Source organism: Lynx rufus, unplaced genomic scaffold (genome assembly GCF_022079265.1).
Source record: "Lynx rufus isolate CCGP_SWC_20201006 ecotype Redwood Valley unplaced genomic scaffold, mLynRuf1.p SCAF_5, whole genome shotgun sequence".
Lineage (NCBI taxonomy): Eukaryota > Metazoa > Chordata > Mammalia > Carnivora > Felidae > Lynx > Lynx rufus.
The window spans coordinates 86,169,689-86,184,032 of record NW_025814867.1 but is presented as its reverse complement, the minus strand read 5'-3'; the positions used below and the strand labels follow the sequence as shown (position 1 = coordinate 86,184,032).

The window sequence follows — 14,344 nt, the reverse complement described above, 5'->3', positions numbered from 1 at the left end:
TTATTATTATTTTTGAGAGAGAGAGAGAGAGGGAGAGAGGAGGAGGAGGAGGAGGAGGAGGAGGAGAAGAAGGAGAAGAAAGAACAAACAAGCAGGGGAGAGGCAGAGAGAGACAGAGGTAGACACAGAATCTGAAGCAGGCTCCAGGCTCTGAGCCGTCAGCACAGAGCCTGACACAAGGCTCGAACCCATGAAATGTGAGATCATGACCTGAGCTGAAGTTGGATGCTCAACTGACTGAGCCACCCAAGCGTTCTTGCTTACATCTTATAGACCAAGCACTTTATCTTATTCCTTCCAATTTATTCCCTACTCCCTCCAGGAAGAATTTCCACAGAGAGAGGGTCACTGGTGAAGTGTGAATGGTCCTTGTAATCAGATTAATTTTGGTTCAAGCCTTGCTCTAACATTTCTGATGGGATGAGGCTGCGCAAAATACCCGAGCAAGTCAAATAGGGATTGTGATAAACTGCATTTCTCTAGATGCCTCCCATCCTCCATCCTCCATGCTCTTTTGCAACATGACTAAACCATCCTACCATCAAGAGGTGTCATCTAGTTCTCCTTCCACTCAACCTAGGCAGTTCCTAGATGAGCTTTGTTATAAAGAATATGGCACAAATGATGCTGTGTAATATTTACCTTTGTCTTAGAATGCACTTGCTTAGAACTCAGGAGCTATTATGTGAGGAAGCTCAAATAGCATATGAAAAGATTCAAATGAAGGAGAATTGAGGCCCTTGGCCAAAAGCCCCAGCTGCACTCCTAACTAGTAACAAGCATCAACTGCCAGTCATGTGAATGAGACTATTTTGGATCTTCCAGCCTTTTCCAGTACCCCAACCAATATAAAGTGGAAGAACCTTCCAGTTAACCCAGAAATTCATAAGAAATGATGAATTATTTTTTAGCCACTAAGTTTCAGGGTGGTTTGTTAAACAGCAATAGAATAATGAAACAACAGAATAATGAAGTCTTTTGTAAACTGCTTTGTTTTCTTCACCATACTGTAAGAAAGTAACACTTAATTCAGGTCCAGTTTAGGTCCTAGGAGTTTTTTTCTTGAGGGCTTTTGAAACTCATCTCTTCTACCTTTTTGGGTTCTCATGGCTATAATGGATTCAAGCCCAATTGCTACTGTTTCCTCTTTTTCTCACCTAAAGAGTTTTTCTTCTTGTTTTTGAGATTATGTTTATGAGATTATGTTATATGTTACACATATAATTTTTTTTTTAATCTCAGATTTTGTCGGAGTGCTGACAATACTGCCTCCACCTTTGGCCCACCATCTTGTTCGTGTTCACTTGAGGACCTCTCAGTGTCATGAGTTCTGGACCCTTTGAAAATTAAGACATATACCTTAGGAATGCCTGCCAAGGTCAGGATGAGGCTTGCTTTGGCCTCCCACGAATCTATTGAGATAATATAGTCTTTCCCCTCCCTGATGCACAGGTGGCACCACAAAATCTAATTAAAGTTTGTAGTCAATTAGGTGCATGTGAACCCTCCTCTGATCTCACTGCAATGCCCTTCTTTCTTTAAGCCATTTTTTAAAAAGTTTATTGATTTAAATAATCTCTACACCCAATGTGAGGCTTGAACTCACAACCTCGAGATCAAGAGTTGTATCCTCTTCCAACTGAGGCAGCCAGGTGTCCCACTACAATGCCCTTCTGCAAGTCCCATTGCTCTATAAAATCTGTGAACTAAGGTCCAGACATTGCAGAGAATAGCCATGCAGCTGCCATAGACTGTTGACCACCCGACAGCCATGCAAATAAAAAACTGTGTAAAGTCTAAGGAGTGGTCTGCTTCATTTTTTGGTCTCAAAGTGCCTTCTCAGTTTAGGGGATAGTTTACTGGCCTCCCACCCCCGCCTCCTAACAGATTTCTAGGCATCTAGAATGCAGGAGGTTTACACATATACATATACATATACATATCCTACCAACTTGACTAGAAGTTCATTCTATCTATCTATCTTAGAGAGAGAGAAAGCATGAGGGAGGGGGCAGAGAGAGAGGGAGACAGAAAATCTTAAGCAGGCACCATGCTCAGTGTGCAGCCTGACGCTCAACCAACAAAGCCACCCAGGTGCTCCGGAAGTCCTTTTTTATGAGTAAAAAACAAGCAAACAAAAAAAACTCGTATTTGCAGCTACACCATTTTCTTACTCTAGAGGTTATCTGTATAGTCTTTATTTTCTTGCTAAAAGTCTCAGTCTTTATCAAAGAGGCTTTAATATTACTGATTAATCTATCACATTCTATGCTATTACTTTTTTTTTTATCAATTCTTTATTCTTTCTTTAAAGCTTCTTGAGCTGAATGCTATTTCATTTATGCTGATTACTCTTCTATTTTTAATATTTATTTTAGAGAGAGAGAGAGTGCAAGCAGGGGAGGAACAGAGAGAGGGAGACACAGAATCCAAAGCAGGCACCAGGCTCTGAGCTGTCAGCACAGAGCCCGACACGGGGCTCAAAACCACCAACCATGAGATCATGACCTGAGCCGAAGCCAGCTGCTCAACTGACTGAGCCATCCAGGTGCCCCAACTCATCCATTAAAGGTAATACATTTTCCTCAGCATATGGCTTTGGCCAAATCCCAGCACTGCTACACTGAGCTCTATTTTTGTTCATTTACTTCTAAATACTCTGAAATTTTATTCTGGAAAACATTTCAACATAAGTGTGCTTATATGGCCCTTTTGATGTCAGTAAGTAAAATTCCTATATTGTGACCTTATGATTTCTGCTTTAAGAAATTTGGTATTTTTACCATTAAGCCTTCTCAAAAGGTAAACATATGGTAAATGTACTTCGTGTTTAATTTAATGCTAAGTCATTGGTATCTAGTGAGGATTCTAGCTAGATAAGAGTGATCATAAAAAGGTGAAAAGTGACTAGACAATATGGACCCCAAATGACTTTATTTCTAAAGCCTCAATAACTTAAAACTGCTATTTCATATATAGAGACAATTCGATACAACATTACACATATTCAAACTGGGCTTCAAAATGCCGAGTACATTACCAAAGCCAAAAATTACTTTGTAAGTACCACCTCATTGGCAATAAAAGTAAAAAACGCAATGGTGGTCTAATATTTTCAACAGCAATATGTTTTCCAGCAAAACTACAAAATGGTTGGTTTGCTTAGCCTTCTTTTTTGTAATTTTACAAAAGGTAAAATTTCCTCTTTTCCAATAGGAAAGAAATGCTTGCCTAATATTTATATTATTATATAAGGTCTATTACTCTCAATTAACAGGATAGGGTGAGAGGTAACATGGGAACAAAATGAGAGAGATCAATCTTCAGGCAAAGTAAATATATTATTAACAAAATAGTTTTTTTTCTTCTTTAAAAATATAAGAGTAGACTTAGAATAGTTCCTGAGAACTGTCATTGCTAATATTTTCTAGGTTTTGAATTTATTCTTATCAACAAAATGGGCTTCCGTAGGTGGTCAAAGCTGGAGCAGAAACTAGAAGTCGACCGGGGTCTGACTGTGAAAGGTCTTGAATGCTGTACTAAGCAATGAGAAATATTCTTTCAAGTTTCTGAGCATCAAGTAGGTTTAACAGATTTTCCAGAAAAGGAAATATGGTAGTATAAAATAAAAATGGAGAGCAAATGGAGAAAAGTAAACTGGTGAACAAATTATGGCAGCAGTCTGGTTGGAAGGCACAAATAGCAAAGACATTTAAGAACAGCTGGTAAATTCCTAAATATTAAAAAAAAAATTCTAACATATATGGAAAAAAAAAATCCTACAGAGCTGTAATCAAGAGCAACTAATCTAAAAAAAAACCTGGCCACAAAAGAAAAATAAGATTATACAACATATATCAAAGGCAAATTGTATTCCATTGATCTATCTGGTTTTGGACCAGAACAATGCTGCTTTAATTAATGGTGTTTTATAATGTTTTATTATTTGGTAGGGAAATCTCTCACAGTTACTTTTATTTTAAATTTTACTTGGCTATTTTTGAGTTTTTACTTTTCTATACATCAGCACTGTCCAGTTTCTGTGATAAAATATTTTATAATCTGCCTTGTCCAATACAGTAGTTACTACCCACATACAGTTACTAAGAACTTAAAATGTGATTAGTGCAACAGAGAAACTAAATTTTAAAGTTCTTCCTTTCTTTTTCTCTCACCCCTTCTCCCTTCCTTTCCCACCTCCTTCCCCGCACTCGAACACACTCTCATTTTGGGAACTATTACTGGTACTGTATCAAATTTACCGATTCATCTGGGGAAAATGATGATCTCTGTGTTATCTTCCTGCTCAGCAATAAGAGCTATTCTCTGTTTACCTAGGTATTCTTTTATGCCATCAGCAAAGTTTTATAGTTTTCTTACTACAAGCTCTATAATTTCCTGTTAAGCTGATTGTTAGGTATTTCATATTTTATTGACAGAGTTAATGGACTCATTTCCAACTAGTTACTGCTAGTATATTGGAATAGCACTTATTAATTAAGTTGTATAATTTTTTCTTTTTAATATAATTTGCTTTAATTATGGGTACATATATGCCATAAAGAGGCAGAGGAAAAATTGTAACACAGATATCCTCAGTCCCTTACAGACCCAAAGATTTTAATTTTCTCATCAGCCTACACCGATATATCCAAACAGGACAGACAAATCCTGTTACATAGTCAGTATAAGAGTTCTCCAAAGGAAGATTTAAAAGGAGGCTTAATTTACTAATTCCTTGTTGTGTAGGTTCAACTCAGTAATTCCTTTCTAACTATAAGATACTGAAAGTCAAGATTTTATCTATCAGTATTCATGTGACTCATAGTTCCTATTAATATGTAATTTCAATTAAAAACTTCAAAGTCTAAACTATTACAAGGTAAGAATCTAAAAATAAGAATGTATTGGGAAGAAGAAAATGTTCTTCCTAATGAAGAATTAACATAACTAAATACAAAGTATTAACCCCAAAAGAATTTACATTAGGATTTTACTAAATAATGAAGAGCAGCATTTAGGCTGATTTAAAAATATTACAGTTATCAATTACACAATATATATCGAAAAAGTGAAGCTTTTAGTATATAAGAAAACTACCAAAGTCCAATCAAATGAATTTTTGTAACCTTCACTATTTGTGGTATATCTTAAGGAAAAAAAAGACAAACAGATGGAAATTATTTCAACAAATTACTTCATTTCCATCTTATTACTGAAATCAGTAAGAACTGAGAATTTTTGTCCTTAACTTTGCCTTCCCCTAACATTTTTTTACTATTTAAAAAAGAATAGGGGCGCCTGGGTGGCGCAGTCGGTTAAGCATCCGACTTCAGCCAGGTCACGATCTCGCGGTCCGTGAGTTCGAGCCCCGCGTCGGGCTCTGGGCTGATGGCTCAGAGCCTGGAGCCTGCTTCCGATTCTGTGTCTCCCTCTCTCTCTGCCCCTCCCCCGTTCATGCTCTGTCTCTCTCTGTCTTAAAAATAAATAAACGTTGGAAAAAAAAATTAAAAAAAATAAATAAATAAAATAAAAAAGAATAGGAATGCACAGAGACAGAATCAACCCCAATGCCAATAAAATTATATCAATTAATACTGAAAATCGAGTATAATACAGCATACTTAATGGTAAAAGACTGAAAGCTTTCTCCCAAGGATCAGGAATAAGACAAGGATATTTGCTCTTGCCACTTCTATTAAACACTGAAATAATGGAGGTTCTAGCCAGGGCAATTAGGCTAAATAAATACATACATACATACATACATACATACATTCTGATTGTAAAGGATGAAGTAAAACTGCAATTTGCAGATGACATGATCTTATATAAAAAATCCAAATGAATCTACACACTAAAAAACTAATGAATGAGTTCAGTAAGGTTGCAGGATATAAGATCAAAATCTATTACGTTTCTAAATGAATTCCTAAAATTCCATTATACTCTAATACACTAGCAATGAAAAATCCATAAATGAAATTAAGAAAAACAATTCCATTTATAATAGCATTAAAAGAGAAAAATACTCAGGAATAAATATTAAACAAAAGAAGTGTAGGACTCGTACAGTGAAAATTAAAACATTTCGAGAACAATTAAAGTTGTAAACAAATGGAAAGCCATTCTGTGTTCACAGATTAGAAGATATAATATTGATAAGATGGCAATACTGCCCCCATTTACCTACAGTCAAACCAATCCCTACCAAAATCCTAGTTGCCCTTTTGTTGCGTGCAGAAATTGACAAGCTGATCCTAAAATTTATACAGAAATGGAAAGAACCCAGAGTAGCCAAAACAAGCTTAAAAAGTTGAAGGACTTATACCTTCTGATTTCCAATCTTATTACAAAGCTACAGTAATCAGGACTATGTGGTATTGGCATAAGGATACACATAAAGATCAATAGTAGAGAATTAAGAATCCAGAATAAACCCATATATTAATAACTGATTTCCTACAAGGGTGCGAAGACCATTCAATGTAGAAAGAATAGGCTTTTCAACAAATGGTGATGGTACAATTGGACACCCACATGTAAAAGAATGAGGCTGTACTCTTACCTCCACAATATATAAAAGTAATTCAAAATGGATCAAAGATCTAGATGTAAGAGCTAAAACTATGAAACTCTTAGAGGAAAACCTAAGTGTCCTCATGATTTTGGATTAGGCAGTGTTTTAAAATACAGACTGCAATCAACTATAGTCCAAAAACAGGGAAAAAAGGACTTACAGTCTATAAAATTATGTACCATTTGATTAAAAAAAAAAGCACAGGAACTACTTCTACTTAAACATCTCTGAAGACATTTTCCTTTGGAGTAAAAAAATGTTAGATTAGATTCTGCTGTTCTGGTTATTTATCTTTAAGGGCTTTTTAACAAAGTAAGTTTACAGAGAAGCACTAATCAATTTAATACAAAGTTATAACTATTTTAACATGTGAACATATACATATATGCCTGGGTACTAAAAATCTAGTCACTCAAACAGATTTCTAAAATGACTCTGAATATATGGCACTGTTTAAGTGACTACTAGTCAGAGATATAGCCTCTAGTGAAAATTAGTCATTAAAAAAAATAAACCCTAAATTTCTATTTCAACATTTCTGCTTTGCATAAGTATGGGGAAAAAAACCAAAGAAGGACAGTATTGCTTCACTGACTTTAACAACTACAGCTTAGTGACAGAACATCACAAGTCCAATGTATTAAAGAAAATGAAGATGTTACCTTTGTATATGTATCAAAAACTGAACAGGTAAAGCAGAATTATTTAAATGTGTGGAGGAAATTGAACTTACATAACTCGATGTTTCCAAGCTATCTGTGTTGACCAGTACTGGAGGAGGGTTTGCCTTAAAGAAAGAATTGTAAATGTGTTAGCTTAACAGGAAAATTGACACATTAATTACTAATGTCCATAAATGTTAGAAGCATATGAAAGATTTGCTATTTCTTAAATTTTAATTTTATATGAGCTTTTCATATGTTAATCAATGAGCCAGTTTCCAGCACCAGAAGATGAAAAGAATTAAGTATAAACAGTTAAATTTGATTTGCTTTTGAGAAATAAATTATTTCTGCTAAAACAGACATAATTTTCTTAAGATCTGTGAGAAAGTTAACCAGCCTTCTAAAAAAAACCCCACAAATATTCTTTGTATAAGAACTCTTCCTTGGTAATGCAAGCTGGTGTAGCCACTCTGGAAAACAGTATGGAGGTTCCTCAAAAAACTAAAAATAGAACTACCCTACGACCCAGCAATTGCACTACTAGGCATTTATCCATGGGATACAGGTGTGCTGTTTTGAAGGGACACATGCACCCCCATGTTTATAGCAGCACCATCAACAATAGCTAAAGTATGGAAAGAGCCCAAATGTCCATCGATGGATGAATGGATAAAGAAGATGTGGTGTGTGTGTGTGTGTGTGTGTGTGTGTATATATATATATATATATATATAATAATCTTATACCTAATACACACACACACACACACACACACACACACACACACAGGAGTATTACTTGGCAATCAAAAAGAATGAAATCTTGCCATTTGCAACTACGTGGATGGAACTGGAGGGTATTATGCTAAGTGAAATTAGTCAGAGAAAGACAAAAATCTTATGACTTCACTCATATGAGGACCTTAAGAGACAAAACAGATGAACATAAGAGAAGGGAAACAAAAATAATATAAAAACAGGAAGGGGGGTAAAAGAGACTCATAAATACGGAGAACAAACAGAGGGATACAGGAGGAGATGTGGGAGGGGGGGATGGGCTAAATGGGTAAGGGGCACTAAGGAATCTACTCCTGAAATCATTGTTGCACTATATGCTAATTTGGATGTAAATTTAAAAATAAATAAATTAATTAATTAATTAAATAAAATTTAAAAATAAAATATCCACCATATGCTAACTTGGATATAAATTAAAAATTTTTTAAATTAAAAAAATATTTAAAAAATATAATAAGCATTTAGTTACATTTTACTTGTTCTTTACACTTAAATTTAAGGGTTCTACTATCATATCACAGTTCCCAGAAAATATGACATATAACATTGCTGCTTTAATGAAGTTAATAATTTCTTAGGCCTAAAACTTTGCTATTTGAAATAATCTTCTCTGTCATTTGAAAAGTGTACACCCTCTCTTTATTTCTCAAAAATGCTGCCAGTTTGTCCCTTCCTATTTAAACTTTCTAATAAACTTTCTAATAAAATTATTTTAATAAAGTTATTTATTGCCATAGAAAGAGAAAAAAAAAAGAACTCTTCCTGAGTTGTCAGAAATCATTAGTTTTTCTATTCCCAAGGATACCACGAAGATTCCAATCTTTTATCACCCAGAAAAAAAAAAAATCTCTATTTTCAGTTGTAATTATCGCTTTCCACCCATTATTCTAGACAACTCACCGAATAACAATGGTCAAAAATTCAAGAGCAAAACAAACAAAAAAACAAGTAGAATAACATATCTCTAATTATGTGTGGATTGAAAAAGGCATGGTTTTCTGGGTAAGCTGGAAAGTAATTATTATGTAGATGAAATAAAATTTAAAGAATAAAATGCAATAAACACCAAATGAAAAACATATCCAGACATACATACCAGAAACATATGTGATCCCCCCTCAAAATTATCTTTCTTCTATATGAGTATAAATGTACCATATCAAATGACATTTACATATATTCAAAAAGACAACTATCCTTTAAACAAATTTTAGGATATGTTTATAAACATTAACAGTTCTGCTATCCCAATTAACTAAAGAATTATACATAAAACCTATATGAAAGAAACATTATACACAAAATAACCATCTTCTTCCAAGTATATGGGCATTTCTAAGAGGTAAGTGTTCAGAGTTCAAATGTTTTAGGCCATTTTCAGCAAAGTACTACATCTGGATGATAATGCGATAAAACGCTTAAAGACAACACAGTTGAATGGTTAAACAACCATATAATATGCAACTGGGCTACATGAAGCAGATTAAAAATGAGAATATTTTATTATATATAAAATTATATATTATAAAAATATTATATATAAAAATTAAATATACTTTACATGCAGTTCTACCTTTGAATGTAATAATCTATTTTCAGGTGACTCAGTGAAAACCAAATCTATGAAGTACAAATACTAGTTATATAAGATTATTAGGTAAAACTAGTCAACTTATAGACATTTGAGATTTTATGAGTATCTGAAATTATTCATCTCCCAGTGACCCATTGAGATTCCTCAAATTCATAATATTTCACTTCATTAAAAAAATTAAGGGCACAACTTTACCTTATTTTGCTCAAGCAATTACAGAGGATAGCAAGAAAGAAAAGGGTACACAAAAAAAAGTCACAAAAGAAGTTACATTCTTCAAAAATTAAGGCAACAAAGCCTTTTGGTTCCCTCTGCCCCTTTATTAACAAACATACAATGAAAAAAGTCTGTTATCATCATCATTGCATAGAAGTTATCTTCTGATTCTAGTCATATAAAAAGTCTATCTGATATTGAATGATACAATGCGTTAAATATACTTCAAATAAAATAATGACAATGAGAGGTCAGGAATGAGAGGGATTATGGATCATATGAGTGCACATGAGTTGATGATTGCTGGAGTTTAGTGATGAGTATACATGGGAATTCACTGTATTACTACTGCCTCTACATGTAAGGACTTTTGAAATTTCTTTACATTTCATTACATTTCTTTACATTTCATTTACATTTTCTACATGTTGAAATTTTTCATAGTAAAAAGTAAAGCAAAAAAATTATATTGAGACAACTATTCAGTTTGTGAGATGTGAATAACTAAGACAGTTGTGAAATACTATAGGTTAGAGTTGCTATTAAGATATTAGCATTCACATCATAAAGCTGATTTCAACTTTAAAGTTCAGTTCAAAATAAAAAATATAGATGAGTGGAATAATCTGTAATTTTGACTTAAAGAACATAGTAATATATAATAAAGTTATTTTTATATGTATCTTATAATTAACGTGGGAATGATCATATTTGAAGGGAAATGATGCTAATAACATGAAACTGGACAAAAACCAGGAATGTTCACATTGAGGATTAGGCAAGAATTTCAACCAAAAGTACTATCAGGATAAGAAAACCTAGCCATTTAAAAAGATCATAAAAGATGGTCTCAAATAGAGTCTATAATAAATGAAGCACAAGAGGCATGATCTGACTGCCTCAAGTTTAACTGCCTAAAATAAAGAAAAAATATTTAAGACTGTGTTAGAAGGTAGAGAATTAAAACATTTAATTTGGAATACACTATACTCTTACTTAATCACTTGAGATTTTCTAAATTCTTGTATCACAAAATACAGAAATAGTATCTGACAAAGCAATCCTCCAAAGCTCTCAAGGAGGTAGGAATGAAAATTAAACGGGTAGCACAATTTTAATGTGTTTGAAGGGTATGATAAACAATGCAGAAAGGCACAATACCTTAGCAACAAAAAGCTAAAGAACAGGTTACTTCTGAAGGGAGAGATGCAGAAAAACTTGGCCACAGAAAGTACATACTTTCAAACAGCTGAGGTAGAAAGAACACTAAAATCAGAAACGGTAGCAAATCTGGTTAGCTTAAGACCTTGGGATCTGTAAACGGGATAGTGGGTAGCAGAACAGGTGACATGAAATTATCAGCTCTGCTTAGGAGTCAAACAAAAAAACTTAAGAAGAATCTATTTGAAAATTATTTCAAATGAAGAAAAACTCTTCCCTGCACCTCACTTCAAATGACATCAAAAGACTTGGTTCTAATGATGTTTCTATCTCACTCTACTATTCAGTAACTCTGACTGTATAGGTAAGTCATAAGTGTTCTTGAAACTCATTTTCTCCATCTATAAAGGGACAGCAACACATGCCTTTACCCAAGAGGACTGTGTGAGGATTCAGCAAATAGTAAAGGAAAATTTGTTGTCAACGATAGAAACCAACATATACCGTTGTATATAGTATATATAACAACATATACCATTGTGTATGTTTCCACTAGGACAATAATGAAGTCCTACAATTCACTTAGAGATTTACTAAAGGGGGAAGGATATTCCAAAAAGAGGAACTAACAAACCCCTGAGAATTTGACCCAAGTATCAATAACAAGACTCAAACATAATTTTGCTCATCCAAATTTTTACTATTCCATCTCATTAATAACGGGCCTCATAGGGATTGCTGCTGTAACACAATGCAGCATTCTTACACAACTTCAGAAAGCAGTATTACATTAAAAAAAACAAACTGTTAAAATAATTCTAAAATCCCGTTATTTAAAACAGGCCAAAATTAGGAGTTTAGAAAATGTGTTTATGCTGTGCATTGTATTTCTCCTTCTTACTATTTATCAAAGTTTCATTATGTTATTTGCTTAATGACAGTCTCCTTCTCTCCTACTAAATTATAAAAAAAGTGTTTTTTCATATGAAGAACTCACAAATCCCAGAACACATCTTGGATTCTAATTTGAGACATTGCATTAAAAAAGTTAAATGCTATCACTTAGGTGATCAATTTAAGTTAGAGTGAACGTAAAAATAAATAGGATGGATTCTGAGAAGATGGCAAACTAGGAAGCAACACAAATTTGTCACCTAGACAACAACTGCACTGGCAGAGTCTATCTGATATATCTATTTTGAAATTCTACTGAATCCCAGAATAGGCTATAGGAGGCTTGCAACTTCAGGGGAAGTACTGGATGGTAAATTGTGGTTAATTCAATCATCTCAGCTCTTAGCACAGTAGCAGCTGTCCAACTCCCACCCCTCTGCCCTGTAACAGTTAGCTGTGCAAGTGTTCTTGGAGTTGCTGGCACAAAACTTGCACAAACTAGGAGGGACAAAAAAACCTACTCTCCAAATATAGGGGATCTGTGCTCTGATTGCTAACTGCTGCTTCTGATCACAGAGGTGCAGACAAAGAAGCATGGCCATTATTGTTGTCTTCCCATTGATACAAGCCCCTCCCCCTCTGGTTCAAGTGACATCCAGAGGATTTAAAGGGCAAACATCTCCTCCCACCATTTCATTTTTCTATTTTTCCCCTTTTGAGAGTCAGACACAGACACCTAGGATATTCAAAAGTAGTCACATATATAAGGGAAATTAGAAAGCTACTGTACCTGTCCAGGGAAGGTTTAGGCAAAGAAAAGACCTAAGGAAGACCTTAAGTTTGTACTGCAGACTGATTTCTTGGCACAGAGCTAGCCTACAACAACTAAAACAATAACAACAATAACAAAAATAAAAACAAAAAACAGCAAACCTTAGGAAACAGGAGAACCTGATTTCCAGAGTTAAAGCATCATAGGAGTCAAATGTCCAGTTTTCAGCAAAGAAACCAAAGGCATGCCAAGAAACAGTAAAGAGTGGCCCATTCAAAGGAGAAAAAGAAAGAATGAAAGAAAGAAAAGATAAACTGCCTTTAAAAAAACCTGGTGGCAGACCTACTAGACAAAGACTTTGAAACAACGATATTAAATATGTTTAAGGAACTAAAAGGGAAAGTAGACAAAATGAAATATGGGGAAATTTATAATAGGTAAAATGGAAAAATCTATAAAAAATAAAAAAGTTAAAAGGAAATTCTGGGGTTGAAAAGTTCAATAATAGAAATGAAAAATTCAATAGAGTAATTCAAAGGCAGATGCGAACAGGCAGAAGAATTAACAAACCTGAAGATAGGACAGTGGAAATTAAGTCTGAGAACAGAGAAAAAAAAAAAAAACTAAAGAAAAATGACCAGATTCTAAGGGACCTAGGGCCACCATGAAGAGGACCAACACACACCTCATGGACGTCTGTCTCAGAAGAGGAGAGATCAAGGAACAGAAAAAATATCTGAAGAAATAATGGCCAAAACATTCACAAATATGATAAAAACAACACCATCACCACATGAGTACAAACATCCAAGAAGCTCCACAAACTCATGGTAGGATGATTCACATCGAGACATATTATAATCAAATTGTTGAAAGACAGGGGTGCCTGGGTGGTTCATTTGGTTAAGCATCCAACTCTTGGTTTCAGCTCATGATCTCTCAGCTTTGTGGATTTGAGCCCTGTGTTGGGCTCTGTGCTGGCATGGTAGAACCTGCTTGGGATTCTCTCTCTTCCTCTCTCTCTGCCCTTCCCCCAACTTGTGCCATCTCTGTCTCTCTCAAAATAAACTTAAAAAAAAAATTGTTGAAAGACAAAAAGAATTTTGAGAGCAGCAAGAAAAAAGTGACTTATTACATACAAGGGATCTTGAAATAAGATTATCAACAAATTTCTCATCAGAAACTCGAGGTGAGAAGGCAGTGGGCTGATATATATATTTAAAGTACTAAAAGAAACCCCTTGTCAACCAAGAACCCTATCTCTGGTAAAACTGTCCTTCAAATGTGAGGGAGGAATTAAAATATTCCCAGATAAACAAAAGCTGAAGGAGATCATTACCAGTAGAGCTGTCCTGAAAAAAATAGAAAACCAAAAACAAATGCTAATGAGAGTCTTGCAGGTGGAAATGATAGGACACCAGAGTGTAACTCAAGGTGTTTGAAGCAATAAAGATCTCAGTAAAGATAACTATAAGGGCAATTATAAAAGCAAATATTATTGTCACAGTGCTTTTTATTTTCTACATATTCTTAGAGGATATACTTTCAGTCTTTCACCACTGAGTACAATGTCTGCAGTGGGTTTTTCACAAGGGAAAGATGAAAAGAGTTCTGTAGATGAATGACAGTGATGGTTGCACAAAAATGAATGTACTTACTACCAAT

The 14,344-nt window shown here is 34.4% G+C and overlaps 1 protein-coding gene across 10 annotated transcripts in view; it reads right to left on the bottom strand.

Annotated features, from left to right (window-relative positions):
• The window catches only part of DLG1 (discs large MAGUK scaffold protein 1), a 275,223-nt gene that overhangs the window by 103,602 nt on the left and 157,277 nt on the right, over window positions 1–14,344 (bottom strand). For all 10 annotated transcript variants that reach the window (XM_047100299.1, XM_047100300.1, XM_047100296.1 and 7 more), the window contains one exon: window positions 7,314–7,367. In XM_047100299.1, coding sequence (XP_046956255.1) covers window positions 7,314–7,367 — 54 coding nt within the window. The remainder of the gene's footprint in view (window positions 1–7,313; window positions 7,368–14,344) is intronic.